The sequence below is a fragment of the Anser anser genome (genome assembly GCF_964211835.1).
Source record: "Anser anser genome assembly, chromosome: 4".
Taxonomy (NCBI): Eukaryota; Metazoa; Chordata; class Aves; order Anseriformes; family Anatidae; genus Anser; species Anser anser.
In genome coordinates this window covers 36148502-36169427 of record NC_139724.1, presented here as the reverse complement: position 1 = coordinate 36169427, position 20926 = coordinate 36148502, and the positions used below count along the sequence as shown (strand labels likewise).

The window sequence follows — 20926 nt, the reverse complement described above, 5'->3', positions numbered from 1 at the left end:
ACGGGGCACATGCAGCATCATAAAGAGTTACTGGAGGTAGGAGCCTTCTGCTTGAGGAGCCTGATTCTGCAGAGCATACTTCCAGTGAGGGGCCACGTGTTTTGTCTTGGGTGATCTGTTAGTGCCATACAAGTACCAGATTAATCTGGATTGCAAATGATGAACAGAAGCAAAAAAGCTATGTATATAGCGGGAAAGGAAAGGTCGTTGAACTTGGTGAATTTTTTTTACAGGCTGGGCTGTTAGGATTAGGGCTACACAAGCAGAATGACTCTTCTGCCAGAGGTAGATTTAGGGTGTATATACCTCCTATGGCTGTGTCGGGGAGGGAGGGAGATGATCTGTGGTGGTGGGACTGATGAAGCTGGGGAACCAAGTGTGGAAGGGCAGGCAGAAGAGGGGTGACTGGCTGAGAAGGTACAGGCAGATGTGTTTCCTGACAAATTTTTCTTATGGTCACTTGAGAACATCAAGGGAATGTTCCTTTCTGTGCCAGGAGCTGTGGGTGGGTGGTGGATACACATGGTTGTGCAGTTGCATGAAATGATCCTAGACGTGTTGATCAGACCTGGGGCTTTACAGCTCAACATGCAGGAGACCGCCATGTATGTGAGCATTGTGTGGGACTGGGGTAGGGAAAGGATGGCCTGATCGTTATGAGTAGTTTCATCATGTGTGCAGTGTTTCACTGTTGTCTGGCATGGTTTTTCTTTCAATAGTAAGGTGGATGAAAGCATATGCAGAGTATGTGGCCTTGCCTTTGTTCGTCTCCGTGCTCTGGTCACCCCTGGTGTTTTGTAAAAAACACTGCTGTGCTTCCTTGCATGGGAAATCACCGTGGCCTCACACAGGTGTTGTATACAAGGAGCTCGCTCAGTCAGAATTCATTGTATCTACAACTGTGTGTAGCATGCCTGAAAACGTGACGTGCCTGTCACATAAACAGGAAATGACCCTTGTGGGGGACTGAGTGTAGCTGAAAACCTAATCTAAATAATGCCGTTAGTCGTCTCCATATGGTAACCTTTCATTGCCACGCAAGTTTGGAAAACATGGTTGTAACTGGCTTCCACATGCTGGGTGGATGCACAGATACCAGATGTTGCCTTACATGTTTAAGTCTCTATCTAAAATCAATCTGAGGCACAAATATTCTATGTACAGCAATTGTGGGTGAAAGCCTGCATGTGTAAAAGTATTTACATGGGAACGGGGCTGGACCTATAGCACTAGAAACAAGGTTGAGGTTTCTTTGATCATCTGAGTTTCTTATGGCAATAAATAGTTGAAACAAAACAAAACCAGAGAGGTAGCATACTTAAACCATATTTGACGATATGTTTTCATTACAAAGATATAGTTGTCATAAAAAGATAGAATAAAATGTGTTTTTCAGTGCTGGCTAGTATATCAGTAAAGGCTGGCTTCATTTCTTAAAATCGCCAGAAACAATACCATGTAATTTAGCAATAGACTGACAATATCCTCTTTAGTCATATAAAATTTAGGCACTCTCAATTTCTGTGCTTTCATGTGTATAATCTGTGATCTGTATTGTGTCTGTTTTTCAAATGCAGAACCAGAATGTGCTTTGTGAAGTTCCTGCCTCGTTCCATGTAGCCTGCTCCCTCCTTCCGAAGTCTTTCCACCTCCAAGTTCTTATGGAGTTGCTGAGAGCATAGTAAAAGGGCTGGTTAATAAAAGTAGAGTAAAAATTACATGAGGTACTGTAAGAAGGCATTTAGCATGTACCTGGAAAAACAACAGTTTTATTTATATATGTATATTAAATAAAAGTATTCTCTTTATTGCTTATGGGAAGCAGAACTTCCAGACTGCAAGTCTGACAAATTTAACCTGGAATTGCTGGTTTGCTACTGAAGTAAAAATAGTGCATTTGGAATTACATTTTAAATTACCTTCCTTATGGAAGGCAAACCTTATAAGACGTTATTTTCAAGGCAAAGGTAGGAACAGAGAGCAGCGATTTACTTTGCTCAGCATGGGTTTGTTGTGCACCAAATTTGTTTGCACTCCTTTTAAAGTCACTTTTCATAGGAGCGCTGATTTGAGGATAACAACAGTACAAATGGGTCTGTGTGTTTGTAGGAGCCAACTGTGCTTGTTGCTGTTCTCTAGCTGTATCTGTTGGGAGTTGTGCATGCATTTTCCCTGAATATCAAAATAGAGGTGTACCTAAAAATTGCTGTACCTGAAAAATGGAGCTCAATCCCATCTGTAGAGTACCCAGTAAATTAGCTACCAGCTGGCATAGCCATGTTGTAGGGCCCAATTCTTCATGCAATACAGAAGTTATTTCACACTATAGGTGGTTGTTCTCTTTACATATAGCACTTTTCGGTGATAATCATGTGGTACAATGTTGGAAGTACACAATGTTAATGACAGAACCAAGCTTGGGGTGCACAACACTTTTTTTGTCTCATCAAATGTGCTTAAGTGACAATCTCATTCTATTCTTGTCTGGAAAGTTGAATAAAGAGATTAAAGGAAATGAGAGATCATAGTCCTGATATTTAAAAAGAGAAAGGAGAAAAAAAAAAGTACAGAGATCTGCTTCAATTCTTTCCACCCCATCTTCTAAACTAATTCTGCCTCTGAGGAGCATACTGGAGGAAAGGGAAAAATCTGGATGGACTTGCTACATGTGGTTTCCTTCTGGCTCAAGCTTACCCAGCAACAGGGGGAGATCTCAGAGTGGAACAGATGCTGTGTTCTTCAGAGAAAATATGAATTGCTTCCTCTAAACAGATTGATCTAAAAGTCTGAGGGCTATGGGGTGAGGGGAAAACATTAAAAAAAACAATAGCAACAGCAAAAACAGTGCTTTGGAAATGTAATGCAGAAAGGGAGCTCAGGAACTCTGTAGGTCATTTGCTTTGCCTCCAAGAAAATGGTTGTTCAGACTCTGGCCTTCTAGCACGTCAGCAGTCCTGCTGCTACTTGTTTTCCTGAGAAGCATTTCAAGAGCAAGCTCTCGGAGGTAAGTTGGGTCTCTTCATCTTTTCCTGTTGCAAGAGTGCTGGTATGCTTTTGTCCATGTACCCATTACCTGTTCAGGATGGTACAGCAGGGGGCTCTTGTTGCTGGTAGGACCCGACCTGTGCCGGCTTTCTGATCTGGGTTTGAGAAATGCTCATGAGGGAGAAGGAAGCAAAAGCAGCAATGGATGGTCAGGGTGAATTGTTGGGAATAGTGGCAGCCCTCTGCTAGTTGCCCTATTTTTGCAAGTGTGCTCTTCAGATGCTGTCAAGAGGCTGCAGGTGGAAAATGTGACTTTTGGTGCATTAACAGTTGAGAGCAGTTTTCATGAATGTCGTATGTAACAAGTTTTTGAGCCTTGTACATGTTATGCATATGGAGAAGTGCAGTAAATCCCAGTCAAGTGGTGGGTTGGCTGCGTCATGTGCTCTTTCAGGCGGTATATGGTATAGATGGAAGGACTGAGTATAGGGATTGGATAAAAATCAAATGGAAGATATTTTGCAGTCTCCCTATGTATCCTTTTCTAGTTCTTTATCATCTTTGTAGTTAGAAAGTTTGTTCTACTTTTGGTTTAAATCTGCTTTTCAACAAATGAACCTGATTCCTTCTTAGTCTGCCTTTGTTGGTGATGCAGCAAGTCATTCACTGACATCTCGATGATGCCTATGAAAATATGTACATTCCTGCCCCTTGCCCTACTTTTCCATTTCTCCTTTTTTCAAAAAACTAATTTTTAAAATGCGTTCTTTTTTTTTCTGCTTTTAAAGGCACTTGATGAAGTTTTCTCCTCTGGATTCCAGTTTGCTTACCTCCCTTCTAGTAAGCTGCCTGAAACAGCGTTATGGTCTGGTTGAGATCTCACCAATACTTCAAAGCTATCGACTGGAGAGCTGAGTAAAGTAATTACTTCATTTCTGCCTTGTAGCACTTCTCTTAATAGATTTTGGGACTGCATTTTGCAACATCATTTCCAGTCTGTGGTTTTCAAGCCTTTTTAGACGGATGAGTGCTTAGCCAAATAGTTTTGTTTTACGGGGGTCAAAAAAAAAAAAAAGTTATATCTTGCACTTACCTATAGTGAATGTCACCTTGCTAGCAATACAGCAAGGTTCAATCCTATTTTCCTGTGAATCTTGACAAAAGGCTAATACTCGTGTGAGAATAAGCAATGGGGGAGCAGCGGGGTGGGGAATTTGGCCTAACTCCTGGATTCTTACACTCATAATTGGGTCAAAATACTAAATTTTGTATATTCTGGACACTGAATGTGAGGAATATTCAGATTTAGTCTTTAGAAAAGGTTAATTAAGCTAATTGGCAAGGATAGATCCTTTGGATGAAACTTTTTTGTTCTTACCTTTTCTTTTTTTGACTCTGTTTCTCTGATGCCTTTTTAAGCTAAAACAAGTCAAGTTTTTTGGTAAGAATTTACTGTTCTTTCTCAAGTAGGTGTTAAAATATTTATCCAACCAACATCTGAGGGTCATTCTTTAATATTAGTTAAAAACAAAACAACAAAAACCACATTCAACAGTTATGTTAAAGTGAAGGAAGGAGGCAAACATTTTTTCCCCTTTTATTTCAATGGAAAGTGCGTGTGCTTTCACCTTTTTTCATAAATCATCAAGAACAAAAAAGAGTAACAAATTTCTTTTGCAGGTTAGACATTAAAACTTGGTCTTTGCAGATTACAATGCATGAATTATGAAAGCATGTAGTTAGATAACTAACATTAGGTCTGTACTTGTAGCCTTCATCCAGAAAGACCAACCATAAACTTTTCAGAAATAACCTTCACTAAAATACATGGTGCCCTGTTGTCTGAGCTTCTGAGACGCTGTAGTCATCGTTTAAGTAATCCAGGAGTATTTGTGTGCATGGTGGGAGAATCCAGTTAGGAAATTGCCCATCAGAACTCAGAATGCTTACTGTATTACTGACATTATTTATTAAACGTTTTATTCTAAAATATAACTGTAAATAAATATGATATAAAGTTAGCTGAAAAGGTAAGAGGAATGGATCTATGACAAATAAAGGAGGTTTGATTTTTATATTTATATATTTCTGTAGATATAGTCCTGCTTGCTGAAGAATATCAAATGAGGATTGTACTTGCTTAGTTGGAAATCTTTGAAGGTTCTGGTTGGTGGGGTCTGCCTCTGAACTGAAGAGACTGGAGACACTCTATTTTACGGTTAAGGAACTTGGTCTACCACCTGTCTTGACATTTAATACTACAGTAACAAAACCAAACCAGATTTAACTGTTTAAACATAAGTACCTTTGTGGTCTACACGGCTAGTTTTATGTAGCATACTGGAATGTCTCTGTCCTGCAGAGTCAGGGCTTTGACTAGCGAATTTTTGCTAGCTTCTCTACTTCCTGTGGTGTAAAGATAAGATGTCATCTGCCATGTAGATTTCTAGGGGGGGAAAAAAGGACAATTTCTGATGTTAAAAGTAAGTAGAAATAAGATGGGGAAAAGGGAGACAAGCACCTTTATTATTCTATTTTATTTATAGTAGTAACAACGACCAGAAAAGACAGGCGTGAAGGCCAGCTTTTCTTCTGCTTAGCTGAGTCTCAAAGCCCCTGAGGTACTGAGACAGGTAGCTTCATACCTGGGAATCACAGAATCATACAATGGTTTGTGTTGGAGGGGACCTTAAAAAATGCCCATTGGGAATAGCACAGGTGTCCTCGATGCTTTCTTGGATGCTTTCCTGCTCTGTGCTGTGACTGAACGTTTAGGGCCTGGTCTGAATGTTTAAGAACTGAATTCTGTCGGAGATGTCAATGTTGAGGAAGTGGTCCCTTAGTCACTTGAGCATATTTTCATGCTTACTGAGACAGATTGATTTAACATAAAACAGGCAAGAATATTTTCCCCTTCTGCTCCTTGTTCCACACGCCTATGAAGTTAAAGTGAAATTGTGCTACAGTTAACAGATGTAGTCGTTTGCACGGCTCATCCTAGTGACAAGCCTCACTTTCTGCTGGAGAGTGTGTTCTGCTAATAGCATTTAACCCTCAGTAGGAACGGCTGGAGTATGAATGCCTGATAGGAGACCATCTGGAGAAGAGCTCTTCCTGAGGCTTATCAATATTCCAAGCAGGAACCTACAGGGAGTCTTTGCTCTCAGAGCAGCGAGACTGGAGAAGTGGTGACAGCTATAATGGCAGGGCACTAATGACTTTAGAGAAATGTTACTTTTGTAATTGGAAATGATACAAACAGTGTCATTAAAACAGATTGTTGATGCAATTTTTATTCTTGTCATAAGCTTAGTTCTAAGAATGGGTTCACTCTAAGGAGATGACATCGGAATTTTTAGGCTTTGCACAATTGGATGGACAGATCATGAGCCTTTAACTCACCAAATGCTGTTTTCCAGAACACCAATTAAAACAAGTGAGGCTTTGAATGACTTACTTTTCCTTCAGTTGAACAGTAGTGCAGAAGAGGTGAAATGTCATTCTTGAAGATGTGGTTAAAAAGCTGAGAGCTTCGATTTGAACTCTGATTGTTTTAATTATTATTATTATGTTTTTTCTTTAAGCAGTTGCACTTTAAGAAAAAAATCTTTATAGTCCAAGATTTGGCAGAAAATATGAGAAGCTTATTTAAAGATAAAATCAAGATATCTTCCTTTACCCTTCAAGAAACATCTCATTCTCCTCGTAACCCTGCTGCTCTAATCCAGAGTCCCTACCCATTCAGTCTTTTTTTAGAGTAAGTAGGCACACAAAGTCAGCAGAATGGTGGTGGGGAGGAGACGCTTCAGTGAAGGAGACCTTGAATACTTTTAATGCAACACTTGATTTTTTTGCTTGTTTGTCATATCAAGTAAATTTTTAATATCTAATTGGCACATAAGGTGTTCTGTCAGACCTCGACTAGTGGTGACTGTTGTCCTAACTGAAGTATTTGGCATCTGTTTACTGTGTTCTAGTATCAGTCTTGTTACATGAGAAGATAACACCAGGAATATATTCTCCTGGAAAAAAGCAGCAAACAAGGACAAAGAATGGTATGTATATATATAAAACAGCATTTTCTTTGTGTATTCCTGCATTCATCTTTGAATGTTTCATCTCCTGAAGATTTGAATCTGGCCTGGCTGGACAGAGTTGAGAGTTGGAGCACTCCTGGGAGCTGGTAGAGCTGCTGGCCTTTCCAAAGCGGGCAGAAAGTCTGAACCTACATCAAACTAGGGACAAATAGATACAAAGCTAGAAAGTTTGGAAAGAATTAGGTACAGCTTTTGTCGTCTGACTACTGTTTTCTTTCCACGGCAATGTTAGATGCCCTTTCTCACTGTGCTTTAATCAACAAAATAGCTATTTCTGTTTAAAGCTGATATGCTGAAACAGAATATTTGTTCAGAAGGAAAAGTTTCAGTCATTCAGTCTGTACCTCCTTTGCTTCTAAAATTACAAAATAAGTACAGTTGAATCTGATCTCAAAATGACGAAGGATGCTGATGACCACAAATCATCTGAGGTGAATGCTCAGTGAATGTTTCATTCTCAACAGTAAAATGCACAGTCTTTGAATAATGACTTGTGCTATAGGACAAGTCTTCATACCATTTATATGAAATTTCCAGTTTCTTCTCCGCACTGATTTTCTGAATAAGTCTCTTAAGACAGAAACAGAGCCACTGGTTAAAATTATGCTTTGTATTTTGTTTGTCTTTTGTAGGAAATAAGATGACATTCCCACATCAGTGTATATTGTAGGGACATCCCTAACTTACTGCAGCAATCGAGGAGAGGCCAACAGTAATTCTGCTGGAAAGTCCAAAGCTCACTGTGAAGGACTCCCAAATAGGGTTACAGCCACTTTCCATTGGTCTTATGTCAGTAAATAAAAAAATAAATATAAAAAAAATAAAACCAAGGTGGGAACTCGTAATGGCAGAGGTGTGACTTCAGTATGTTACATTCTGAATCCCACTGAATGTACTCCACATGAATGTGTTTAAGTTCCTCAGGTTGTTAGAACACTGCTGTAGCTGAATAGGATAGATTTATGGTTGTAATGATGAGGTAATAATAAATTCCTTTGTATTCAGAATATGTCCAAGCTGTGTGACAAAAATACATAGCACTAGCTTCCCCTCCTGGCCAGAAGAAGTAAGTGATCTTGAAGGTGAGACACCCAAATTATTTCTCTTTTTTACCTTTATACGCTAAAGATAGAAATGCTAGTTTTCAGAGAACAAATTAATACTTAACTGCTAATGAGAGGGAAGGAAAAAAGTGCTGGTGAGACATCTTTATTGGAATCACAGTACAATGATGGATTGAGATAGGGTTACTGTTGGAAGATGCAGTTCTTCTCTAAACGTGGGCCTAATTTGTAAAGTAACTAGATAAAAATAATAAATTTTGGACAGAAAAATTCCTGCAGTCCCTTTTAGACCCCTATTAGCTGGTGCTAGAAACAACTATTTTACTGCTCTCCATATTTTGTATGCTAATCTTCCCTGTGCAGCTGCGTCTGTTATGATTTTAACTTTTATTTTGGGGTTTGCCTTTTCTTGCTTGCCTTTTTGTTTTTAAAATAAGACATCTTTCTTTCATTTTAGTTCTAGGGTACAATATTTTGTAGTATTAGCATAAATTTTGTAAATACAGATGTACTGGCATAAAGGTGTTTATTTTGTGGCATAAGGCAACAATGCACAATATGATCCAAAATGCTTTTTAAAAAGCTATTGCTAAGTTAGTTTGCCAGCCTCTTACAATGTTGTACTGCAACCCTTTTGGATGGTTTGATCACATAATATTGAATCTTAGCAGAATCTTTCCTTTTTGTCATTCTCTTCCATCTGCTACAGCTGCCTGGAAAATGGGACATTTAAATCTCTAAATAATTTTGCATTGTAAGAAGACTGAAGTCTTGCTTTTGTGGGCATGTTGGAGACTAAGCATGCCAGTGCAGCATGCAGGCACATAGATGCATATGAGAAAAACAACTTCCCGCATGATAAATGATAGCCTCATGTTTAAGATGCTTATGTTGACTGCAGGAAACAGGATTCTCTGTTTATATCAGAGGAGTTGGTCTGAATTGGAAATATTTAGGTTTTCCAGTATCTCAGTCTTGAATCCCAATTATCACATTTATCATGGGCGTGGTCTTCCTCTTCATCTTGGCTGTAAGTGTCATCCTGGAACTGAAAATGTGTCTTGATATGTTTTGCTGCTATTGTTATGTTCCTATGGTCACTCCTGCCCGCTATCTCACTTCCACCAATTGTCTTTTTCACCTGCTTGTGAACCATTCAGCACAGGGATGTTGAAACAAAGATCTCTGAGCACTTATGCTGTTAGAGATGCAGGGAAAAACATTTGAATGCATGAAAGACTTCATCTTTACTCTTAATGCTGTTTAACATTGTTGTTCAAAGTTGTAAACTGTTATGCATTCATCATTCATTCTTTGCCCTAATGTATGCTTTACTTTGTGAACTAAGGTTTTTCTTCTTGCTGTATAAGATTGTGCTAATTTCATACAAAGCTAATAAACGTTTTACACATTGGGATGGCAGGGGAGGGAGGCAAGAGGTTGTATTTCACTTGAAAGTGTCAGTCCTTTTTTTCCATCTTTGTCAAGTTTGAAAGAACTTAGGAACTGCAGCCAATCAGTCATGTCTTCAGGCACAAAGTAACTGGGAATTAAGATATCTTGTCAAAGTCAAGTGTCAGATCGTATTATCCTCTTACGTTTACTAATATGCTTGCTATGGTTTCATTGCTGTAATAAAAGTAATCGGGAGGACGCAATTAATGATTTCCTTTCCAGCTTGTGCAATAATGGACTACATGAGAAATATTTTTGTCATGAGCCATAGATGGCTATGGAGGAAAACATTCTTTAAGCCAAATTTTTACATTATTAATTGAAAGAAAAAAATAGTATTTTACTGACAAGTGAAATGTCCTTGCAGGCTTATAATTTTAACAACGAATAAGTCTTGGAAAACATTATTTAATTTGCCTTTGCAGCCATTAGTCTGTATGAATTAGCATAGTTTTCTTGTCCATATAGTTATTTACAAATAAATTCACAGAAAACATAATTGCTTTTAGAAGATAAACTTTTTTTATCTGTCCCTTTCACATGTCATTTTAGACCAGGCAGTTCATCATGAACTGTTGAAAAACTTCTGCAGAAATGGTAGAAAATTTTCCAGTAGTGATTGATGTCATTTCTCACTAATGTGCAGTCATTGCTCAGTTTATACCAAAAAGAAAATGTTGGAGTCACTGCTGTAAAGTTCTGTGAATAAAGTTCAGCTCCCTTGCTTATAAAAATGTTATACAAGTATAAACCATAGTGTTTTAAGATGCTTTTTTCCTCCTCTTTCTTCGGTTACTCTTGTAGGTCTCAGCCACAGTTCAGAGAGCAAATTTCATTTTCCCAAGTTCACCAGGCAGCTCTAACAGCTCTGGCAACCTTACAGCTCCTCACCAGCATGGGTACAATGAATCTGTACAACAGTTGGAGTCATCTCCCTATTTGTAGGTTGCTGAACCGGGAACGCTGGGGTAAGGCTTTTGTCTCCAGACCTAGCCAGAGAGACGACTTACTGCTCTGTCCTAAAACCTTCAAGTGCCCCTACACAGCAAACACCTGCTTGTATAGCTGTTAATGAGCCTTTGGGGAAATTCACTTCTTTTACGCTGTTTCCTTGCCTGAGTCATGAATGTAAAACCCGAGTCCTGAGGTCATGATACATTTAAACAAGTAAACTTTCAGACGTGAATATGCTTCCATTGCTTTTTTTCAGGTGTCCAGTTATCTTTAAAATGATGGGGAAGGACTTTTTTTGTTAGGAGTTCTGAGACTGTTCTTATTTAAAGGCTACTGCTCGTTACTGAAAATCAGGCTGTAATCAGCAGGTACCTTGCGTAGTGTTGCTCTGCAAAGCTTGGATTGATTCAGATTTTTCTCTGAGAACTCAAGTGAATTGAGGGGTGTCCTCTGAAATAAAGGACAAGTGCTCATTCAGTCACCACTGTAGTTTCAGTTGGTACTGTAGCAGGGACTGTAGTTTTTCTGTAATTTGCCTAAGCATGACATGCAGGCAGGATTTAACCCACACCACAAATAAACACTTGCTTATTGCTCTGGTTGGCAGTAGCAGGTTGCAATGGAAGAGAACCCCTCGTTTCTCCTGTGCTCTGGGATGCAACGTGTCGGCAGCTCTCAGCCACGAAAGGGGAAGTGCTGCATTGCTGGTTCCTGGGAGCTGGGGGACAGGCATGTAGTGTTTGCAGGAGGGAGCCTGACAGAGTTTGGATACTCAGTTTGGATCTACATTATGTCAGCTGAAATTTTTTATGTAGCCTAAGGAGTATGACTATTTTTCTTGAACTTACCATAGCAATAAAACCACTAGTCTGGTTGTAATCATACTAGCCAAAAGCATGCATTTGCAAGTAAGGAGGGTGGAGTATTTAGAGGCAGAATGGAGAAATATTGGAGTGAGTGAGAGAGAGTAAAAAGAGACCCAGTGCTATACTGCAAGTGCAATGTGAGTAGTCAGCATAGGAATTGCCACTGAATTTGTATTCCTGAATGAGAAGTTCTTTAGCAATAAGGCATAGCGGAGAAAGCATTTTGGGGACATGGTAGAGCCTTAAATACCACGCCATCCTCACAGGGGGAGAATGAAGTAATGAAATAAAACCACATCTCTAAGAAATTGTCATTGCTTTTTGTAAGTGACATGCATTTCATAATTCTGGAACAATAACCAGTAATGTGTAGTCATACCAGACCTTTTAACATACAGATGGAAGGGCCAATAGAGGTAGTTCCTAGATACAGAAAAATTACATCTTTACATATTTGGGAAAAAGCCAGTGAGTTTCAAGCTGGTGCTGTTCATTTGATTTCATCAGTTATTTGTCCTGTTGTAATTTCCTTTTAATATTTTTCATTTAGATCATAGAGAATCTTACTTTTGTACTTTTGCAACACATTGCTTATATCTGTATCTATGAATGGATTAAATACTATAGTTATAATGTGCACAAGGATTGCTTTAGAACTTCTTAAGGAGATGAGCAGAGCAGTGGAAACTGGAGTGCTGCCAGAGAAAGGAAGCACTAACGGATGGCAGAGATGTTAATGATAATACTGTTTGTCTTGTGAGAAGTTACAGAAGTCTATTTTTCTATTACAACGATTGCGATTCAACTGAACACTTTGTTCAAAAGATCTGCACAAATACTAGTGCATCCTCACACGCCCCTACTCCATGGTGCAATATTTTATAACACTTGGCTCAGAAGGAAGACTGCCGTTTCACAAGTAACCAGCAGTACTGTTTTCTTAAACATCTGGGGTAGATTTACTATAAGGAGGTTAAGACCAGATCAGTTGCAGACTGTGATGATAACTATGGGATACACATTTTTATTCTTCTAACATCCCTGGAGAAAAGAAGCAGGGGGAACACAATAGAAAGTTGACTTGCATTTGAAATAAAAACAAATAGAAAATACGAGGGAAGCAAGCATGAGGCTTAGTGACTTTGAAAGCTACTGAAGGACTTTCCTGAATACCTCAGCTAGGATGTTGTGTGAATTAATAACTGGGTAAAGGACCACGTGAGCCTGCAGAACTCCTTGTGTTGGAAGTGAGAATGCAGAAAGCCCGTTAAGCTGACCAAAATTCAGTGGGTTGGGTGTAATAAAGACCAAAAAGATGCATGTTTGGTCTCTTACTGTATGTGACAATAAGGAAAACATGAAAACACTATAGTAGGACAGGATGCAGATCGAGGAGACTCAGGATATGGTACAGCTTCCAGGGAAGTCCTTTGCCTATTTTAGATGAGGTCAGAGTAATGTAAAATCAGAGATGCAAGAAAAGCATGTGATTGTGGGAGAGCTGCACAATCTGTATTCCAGTATACTGAAAGTATGTGTGTATATCCATTACAATGCAATAGGAATTCTTTCTGTCAAGTCTGATGTTTGGAAATTATAGTCTTTAGAGAAAAGAAACTTACTTGTTTAAGATTGGAGTTGAGTGGAGGGGGAGGTGACTTGCACAACTATGCTTTTACTTAGTTGAGCCTCATTGTGTGAGTGTCTTAAAATGGTTCTTGTATGAAAAGTACTGAAAAATACATACGTGACTTCCTCATGGTCATACCAGCTTGGCAATGCAGCTGATGAACCATATAAAATAGCACACTTTTTCTTAACTGCTGAATGCACAATTTAATATAATTCCTACTATTCTGTTCCACAAGATGATGGTGCACCAAGAACTGAACAATCCACTCTCCCCCTTCAGAGCTGCTGAAACGTGCAGTTTTCCATTGCCATTCATGTAGTCCTTGTAACAAGGTCAACAACGAAAGCATTCAAGGTGAAAGCGCACAAAGTCGAATGAAATGTAGGATCAACAATCTCTGATGAAACCATAGCGGAATGTCTTTGTTGTTGTTATTAATGGTGTTGTGCTATCTAGGTTTAAGAACAGCGCTTGAAACGGCCTTAGAAAGTGTGTTTAAAGAAGAAATGATAGTGATTCATGGTAACTGATGAACAAAGGCATAGCTACAGAGAGAGGCTACGCAAGGCTACTTTGAAATGGGAATTCCTGTCTCTTTCTGCTGCATCACATGCTGATGAGGATGCAAAACCCCACATTTCATCAGTTCTGACAAGAAAGTGTGGATTGTTCAATTCTCCATGTATGATCATCATATGGACTGGAAGAATACGAATGATGTTAAATTGTGCGTTTGGAAGTTAAGAACAAAATCTATGACATTTCATAGTCCATCAGTTGCACTGTCCCTCTTGCAGGACTGTGGACACCTCTGGTATTCTTTCCAGAATTGCGTTAGTATCCTTGTGAGGTACTAGCAACAGCTTAGGTAGCAGCAGATGGTGTGCATTTCTGTTTATTAAATGCATTGGTTTTAACACAAACAGATGCAGCACCAGGCTGCTAACATGACTAGAGAAATAAATAAGGAGGATATTTAGAGAAATAAAAAATAAGGAGGGTATTTAAAAAGTCATGGTTGTTTAACTTCGTGAAAAATAGGAAGTATGACTTAATAAACGGTTGGGGGTTATTTCTTTGCCATTGTTTGAAATGAAATGGGAGGGTATTAAATGGTCGTGTACAGATTTGAATTTGACATCTTAAAGATTTCAGAAGGGGAGTTAAAGGAGGTGTTGCCGCATCCTTCCTTATGCTGACAGGGCAGAGGACCTGCTCCTATCTCAGCACGACACCGGCAGCAACCCGAGGCCGCCCTCTTCTACAGTGCGGACGTGAGGAGCGGGGCCGCCCCCGCGTGCATTGGCTGCCCCTCGGCCGTGTCCGTTAACGCCTCGCAGCCCCTCACGCGACGCCGCCTAACGGTTACAACGGCCGCGGTGGGGCGGGAAAGGCGGGGCGCTGCGGCGCACGCGCGGCGCTGCCTCAGCGGCCGCGGGCCGTGCCCGGCGGTTCCGTCTCGTCCTGAGGCCGTCACTTCCCCGGGGCGGCGCCGCGCTCTGAGGCGAGCCCCGGCCCACCGGAGCCGGCGGCGGCAGCGAGCGGGGCCGGCGGCGCTGAGAGGCTGCCGAGGGCAGAGCCAGTCCCCAACAGCGGGTTTGAACCCCCGGAGTCCGCGGAGGTGGGGGGGGGGCTGAGTTCGTTAAGCCCAGCCCGGAGGGGGGGGGTGGGGGGTTGATTGGTTGGGTCCTAGGTTTGGGGGATTCCGGGTTGTTGCTGGATTTTTGTGGGATGTTGGAGCCTGTATTTAAACGTATTTTTTATTTCATATTTATAAAAAATTTGTTATGATTCCGTGTGATAATAAAGTGATGCCGTGCTGATGAACATTCTGTAGTGTCTTTTTCTGTTTTTCAAGGGGAAGAGAGAATCACCTTTTGCATTTAAAATGCTGGGTTTAGATAAAATATCAGCACCTGCATACACGTTTCATTTGTGTCCTTGCAAAAGCACTTGGAGTACTTTGAAGGAAGTGAACTTTTTCTCTCTCTCACCTTAGGGTCTATGCAAACAGAAGTGAACTGGTACCTCTGGAGCGTTTAATTCCAAGCAAGATGAAGATCCCCTCTGTACTGCTGAGGTTTCCTCATTGTTATCTCCTTAGAAGAATGTATTTCAAGAACTTTCACTGCACTTCCAGATCAGATTTCCCGTGCGTTGAGTCTCTCACGCCGGTGCGCCGGTATCATACAAAATGGATGTGTTCATCAGAGGGTTTGAAGAGAGAGCTGTGTCACCAAGCTGTCCCTGACCAGCAAGCAGAGGGACTCTCTGACAGAGAAAACAGACTCATAGACAGACTTTACAGTGGACTCATCCAGGGCCACAGAGCCTGTTTAGCTGAAGCCATTACACTTGTAGAATCAACTCAAGCTAGGAAAAAGAAAGTAGCCCAGGTGCTCCTTCAGAAGGTATTATCCTACCACAGGGAACAAGAAAAGTTAAATCAAGGAAAACCACTTGCCTTTAGAGTGGGTTAGTCCTTTTATGTCTGTCCAGTAGTTGCTTTGACAGAATTACAGCATTCACCTTTCATTATTACTGCTATTCTTTAAACATTGTGATCGATAGTCTTTCATCAGTGGTTTCTTGTGATTTGTAACCAACCTAGATCACTTCTGTTGTATGGCAGAGTTATGGCTTGGGCTGGAAAATGTGGAAAATGAAAAAAATCAAGGTATAATTGACGCTTCTTGAGTGGTTGGGGGCATTGGTTGTTGTGCTGTTTGTTTGTTTGTTTTTAATATGTATAACAAGATGAAATGTTAAGTAGTTAACTGATTGTTACAGCTATTATCTACACTTAGATAGGGAAGGATGTAGTTAAGCAGACACGTTCTTTTCCTGAAGTGAGTGTTTTCTTGAGTGCATTCTGAGTCCTTTCACTAATCCACGAAAGGAAGAATATGTACCTTCCTGTTTTATGGTGTTACTTTAAAGCAGCCTGCTTTTTGACTGAGGAGAGTTGAACCTGGCTCTCTTGGAAACTGTAAAATGTTCTTCCCTTGCGAAGAGCTGGACTAAGTAAACTCGGTTGCGCCCAGCTGCCATCTCTCATGTGTGTACAGAGGTATTAAGAACAAGAACTTGGGCATGGGAATAAGAAATACCTAGTGCAGGTTTTCAAACTAATCCTTCTTTATATGCTTTGAAATGGAAGTAAATTGCCCATTTTTTGAAATATTAGCCGCTCAGGGTAAGGGCTTATACTCCTAAAGTGTCTCTTGTATAAATCTGAAAAATACAGTTTTAGGATATTACAATTTAAAACTTTGTAATATAAACTAGTATAGATAAATTTCTTTGGAGGAGAGGAAATAAGGATAAACCAGATGGTATGGGTAGGATGAGGGGTGGCAAAGTGAGCACTGCTGTCTTGGGTGAACCATGGTGTTGTGTTTCAAGTCAATTACAATTGCTCATTGGGGTACTTTTTTGTGATCTTGCGCTAAAATAGGAATTATCAACTTAACTATCAAGTGTTCACATGATGTATAATTTATTTAATTAACAAGATCTTTTCCTAATGTGATTATTAGGGTTGTCTGGTCCTCCTGGTGCTGGGAAATCAACTTTCATAGAATGCTTTGGGAAAATGCTTACAGAAAGAGGACACAAAGTGTCGGTGTTGGCTGTAGACCCTTCTTCTAGTACAAGCGGTGGTAAGTAGGACTTAATGTTTCAGTCAGGTTTCTAATACCTTGTCAAATGTAAGAGTGTCTCGTTGGGGCAAATGGAAGAAAATTTTGGGCCCTATGAAATTATTACAAAACTGATATTGTATCACTTTTTCATTTTTTCTCCCCACACATTATGAAATTGAGAATTATGTATCAATGCCCTCATTTTGTCAAGTTTATTCCTTTCCAGTGTTTGAATGCTGTTTAACATTTTTTTGTCTAAAACTTTGCAAAGCCACTGTTTTCTCTCTAGTTTTATTAACTTACTTAATGCAACGTCAATGAAGGAGAAGAGCTTTCATTTCTACTTAAATTTCAGAAGTGACAGTGCTGATCACTGAGCAGGATATAAATGCTAATTTAAAACTAGAAGATGCTGCAATTCAAATGTATCTGTCAGGTTGGAGTATAGAATATTCATTAATTCTCTATAAGAATTTCTAGTTTTTTGTTGACTGTATCAGTTTCATGGTTTCCTGCTGCATTGTCACTGACCATTAGTCTGACTTGTAGCATGGCCTGCTGATTTTTTTTAAATTTGAGATTCCTCAAAGTTATGTGGCTGTAATGTGCCACTCTCAAACTCTTAGGGAAATTCTAGGCTGATCAGGCTTGATTAATGATATCTGTGACATAAATAATAGAACCTTGATTTTGATCCTTTTCTAACGGGCAGCTGTCAGGGAACATCATTCCTTTTTCCAGTATCTACACCATCGTAGAAGATGCTGCAATGTAACTATTTTAAAAAACAGATTTAAGCACTGCAATGACTTAGAGTTAAGAAACAGTATATTCTTGTATGTATACATTCAAGACGCCTGAGTAGAATAGCAAAATGTGGTGCCAAGACCGTACCAGTTATATGAATTGAGCATCTCTTGTCTTTTGGAATGTGCTTTATATATGTAGATCTCAATGAATTTGATGTAAAGTTTGTATGAATAATAGGAAGGCAGGAATGTATCTAAGTTTCCTTAAAAATGAACAAAAATCAACAACAAAATCTTAAGGTAAAGATTTGTCTCTTTGGAAAGAAACAGCAAATATTAATTAATAGCTCTTAAAAAAGAGCTGTTCAGGAAGTGCGGAATCCATTCTGACCTAGATCAAATTCTTCATATTTGGTAGCAGTAAGGTCCACTTGTCAGGCCTTTCCAGCCAGACAGGAATTTCCTAGTCCCGAGCAAAGTCTTGAACAACTATTATTGGAATATTGTTTTATGACTTCTTTCTTCCAAGAGATCTACCTTTTTCTCATTCGTTTTGGTGGGGGCAGGGAGCAGGGAAGCAAAGTCTAGCTGTTTGGCACATTTGAAATAATTTAATAGTAAATGTTTAAGGTTCTCTGTTGGGTGATAAAACACGGATGACTGAGTTGTCAAGAGACATGAATGCATACATCAGACCATCTCCAACCAGAGGGACGTTAGGAGGTGTAACAAGGACCACAAATGAAGCCATTCTGCTCTGTGAAGGAGGAGGCTACGATGTTGTTCTTGTGGAAACAGTAGGTATGTGCTTAGGGTTTTCTTTCAGTTATCCTGCTGTGACACCTAAATCAGGTGTGTCGCTAACTGCATACTTTGGCTGCTTTCATCTTGGATTTGCTCATGCTTTCTTGCACGGTCACTGGGTAAAAATGCATGCCTGTTCTGTCAATTTTCTAGGCCTTTATATTTTGTAAAAATGCTGGAACGGCATTTTCCCTGTTGTGTTTGTTTATTGCTGGTGAGGCACTGGAACAGGTTGCTCAGAGAAGCTGCAGATGCCCCATCCCTGGAGGTGTTCAAGGCCAGGTTAGATGAGGCTTTGAGCAACCTGGTCTGGTGGGAGGTGTCCCTGCCCATGGCAGGGGGTTGGAACTGGATGGGCTTTAAGGTCCCTTCCAACCCAAACCATTCTGTGATTAGTGGGTTTTATTCAAATCAGAAAGGTAGTGCAATATTATGATCTGATATTAGCGTTGTCATAAATGTGACTGTGAAAGATTGCTGTAAACAGTGAACTCTGGGTTTAATTTTTCAGGTGTGGGACAGTCAGAATTTGCTGTGGCTGATATGGTCGATATGTTTATATTACTGCTGCCACCTGCAGGTGGAGATGAATTACAGGTATTGTTTAGTTTCTCTTTGTAATTATACTACCTAGGACTAGGAGAAATTTAAATCCAAGTAGTACCTCTCTGTGCAAGAAGTCCATATCAATAGTATTTTGTAAATTACATAGTTGCTATTGGAGTCTTTTCAATGTCTTACCAACGTATTGCACAGTTGAGACCTGATTTTTTTTTTCCAGATCTTGGAATTACTGGGATGTAAGGTTTTGATACTCTCTGAGTAGTATCAGGTAGTATTATTATGACCTGTTTATTAGTTACGTATGGTACTGGGAGTGGTTTTGAGGAAAACAAATCAGTATAATTAGTTTTGTAAACTTGGTCATGTTTTGTTTAAACTTAAGTCTCTATGCATAAAATAGGTTATTGTGTAAACTCTGATATCCGTATTCAATGTCCCAGTGTCAAAGCAGAGTAATAAATGGTGATGACAGAGGCCACTGGTACTACTGCTGCGTGACTAGCACGCTCATCCTCCCACCAGCAGGAGCCATCAGAAAATAACAAAGCTTTCCTGACCTGCTTTCTGTGATGAAATCAGTGTGTCAATTATTCTGGATATTCATAATTTCTCTCCATGTTCTGTTCAGGGTATCAAACGGGGTATAATTGAGATGGCAGATCTAGTAGCTATAAATAAAGCTGATGGTGATTTAATTGTGCCTGCACGGAGAATACAAGCTGAATATGTTAGTGCCATGAAGCTGCTTCGCAAGCGTTCAAAGGTTTGGAGACCAAAGGTGTGTGTACTTCCCTATGGTATTTTTGGTGGTTTTTTGTTGTTGTTGTTGTTGTTGTTGTTTTCCCAGAAAATGTGCTGGATGCGTTGGGACTGTTATTGTCTCATTTAGCTGTTTGAGACTCCTTGAGCTCTTTTATAAAAAAATTAGTTTGATTGTTTAGCTTTTTACACCGTGTTAAATATTGATTGTTTATTGTTTAACATTCATATAGGTGGCACACGGTTCTTTGCTTTTCAGCAGTCTGTGTGTTTAGTTCCTCACTGTTTAATGGCAACTGATACATCTGGATACCTATTTGTTCAGCCTGATAAATGTGACCCAAAACACCTGTTTGAGATCAGTGAGGCTGTCAGAAATCTGTCTCTGTTTCAGTGATGAGGACTTTATCCATTAGATTGGGGAGAGAAAGAGAAAGAGAGGGTTTTTTGTTTGCTTGTTTTTTTTTTTTTTTTTTAGGCAGTTCCATTTTAAAGATGAAGTTGGATGCCTGAAATACTTTGGTAAAATGAATTCCTACTCTGGAAAACATATGTAAAAAGAAGTTTCAATACCTCCTTTCTGGAATATTTTAAGTGCAAAAGGGTAGCTATCAGAGTGTGTCTACCTGAATTAATAATTAAGTCTACATTTAAGTAAAATAGCAACACTGTACATTTTAGCTAAGGGTCTCATTTAAAATGATTCTCACTAGTTACACAAGCAGTTGGACAAACCCTATTTATCCCAAATACTGTAGATCTCAAGGTCTGCTTATAGTTGGTAGAATCCCAATTTTGAGTTTATTTTTTTTTTCTTATTCTTTATGGAAAAAAGTGTGAGTGGCACAAAACTCCTTTGAGCAGCATTGGGTGAGTGTATTGAAGCAAGCTTGCCTTCCACATTTCCTAATTTTCACTCGATCTACTTGATTCAGTAATTTAACCCTTAAGTCCAGTAATTATTTGGCTTTAAAAATTCTTCTGAATCCAACAGGTAATGCGTATCTCTGCCAAAACTGGAGAAGGTATCTCAGATATGTGGGATAAAATGACAGAATTCCGTGACCTCGTGCTCACGAGTGGTGAGCTGCTTGCCAAACGACGGAAACAGCAGAAAGTGTGGATGTGGAATCTCATCCAAGAAAATATGTTGGAACATTTCCGGAGTCACTTGGCAGTCAAGGATAAGATTCCACTTCTAGAAGAAAAGGTTCTTAGTGGTGTCTTGTCTCCTGGGCTGGCAGCTGACCTGCTGCTGAAAGCATTCAAAGATGGTCTCTAAACACTGTAGTATACTGTGTTCTTGCTACATTCTTCATGTAAACATAAACATTAAATACAGTTTTTCTATG

General features: G+C 39.6%; 1 protein-coding gene across 2 annotated transcripts; it reads left to right on the top strand.

Annotated features, from left to right (window-relative positions):
* Positions 1-14466: 14466 nt before the first annotated feature.
* MMAA (metabolism of cobalamin associated A) lies at positions 14467-20926 on the top strand. Of its 2 annotated transcripts, none has more exons than XM_083834701.1 (7): positions 14467-14650; positions 15054-15529; positions 16594-16716; positions 18078-18248; positions 18763-18848; positions 19444-19593; positions 20569-20926. In XM_083834701.1, the coding sequence occupies exons 2-7, from the start codon at positions 15109-15111 to the stop codon at positions 20854-20856; spliced, it is 1239 nt and encodes a 412-aa protein (XP_083690827.1). In that variant the 5' UTR covers positions 14467-14650; positions 15054-15108; the 3' UTR covers positions 20857-20926. The 2 variants fall into 2 exon arrangements, with proteins under 2 accessions (XP_083690827.1, XP_083690826.1); XM_083834700.1 differs by having other exon boundaries at positions 14468-14675.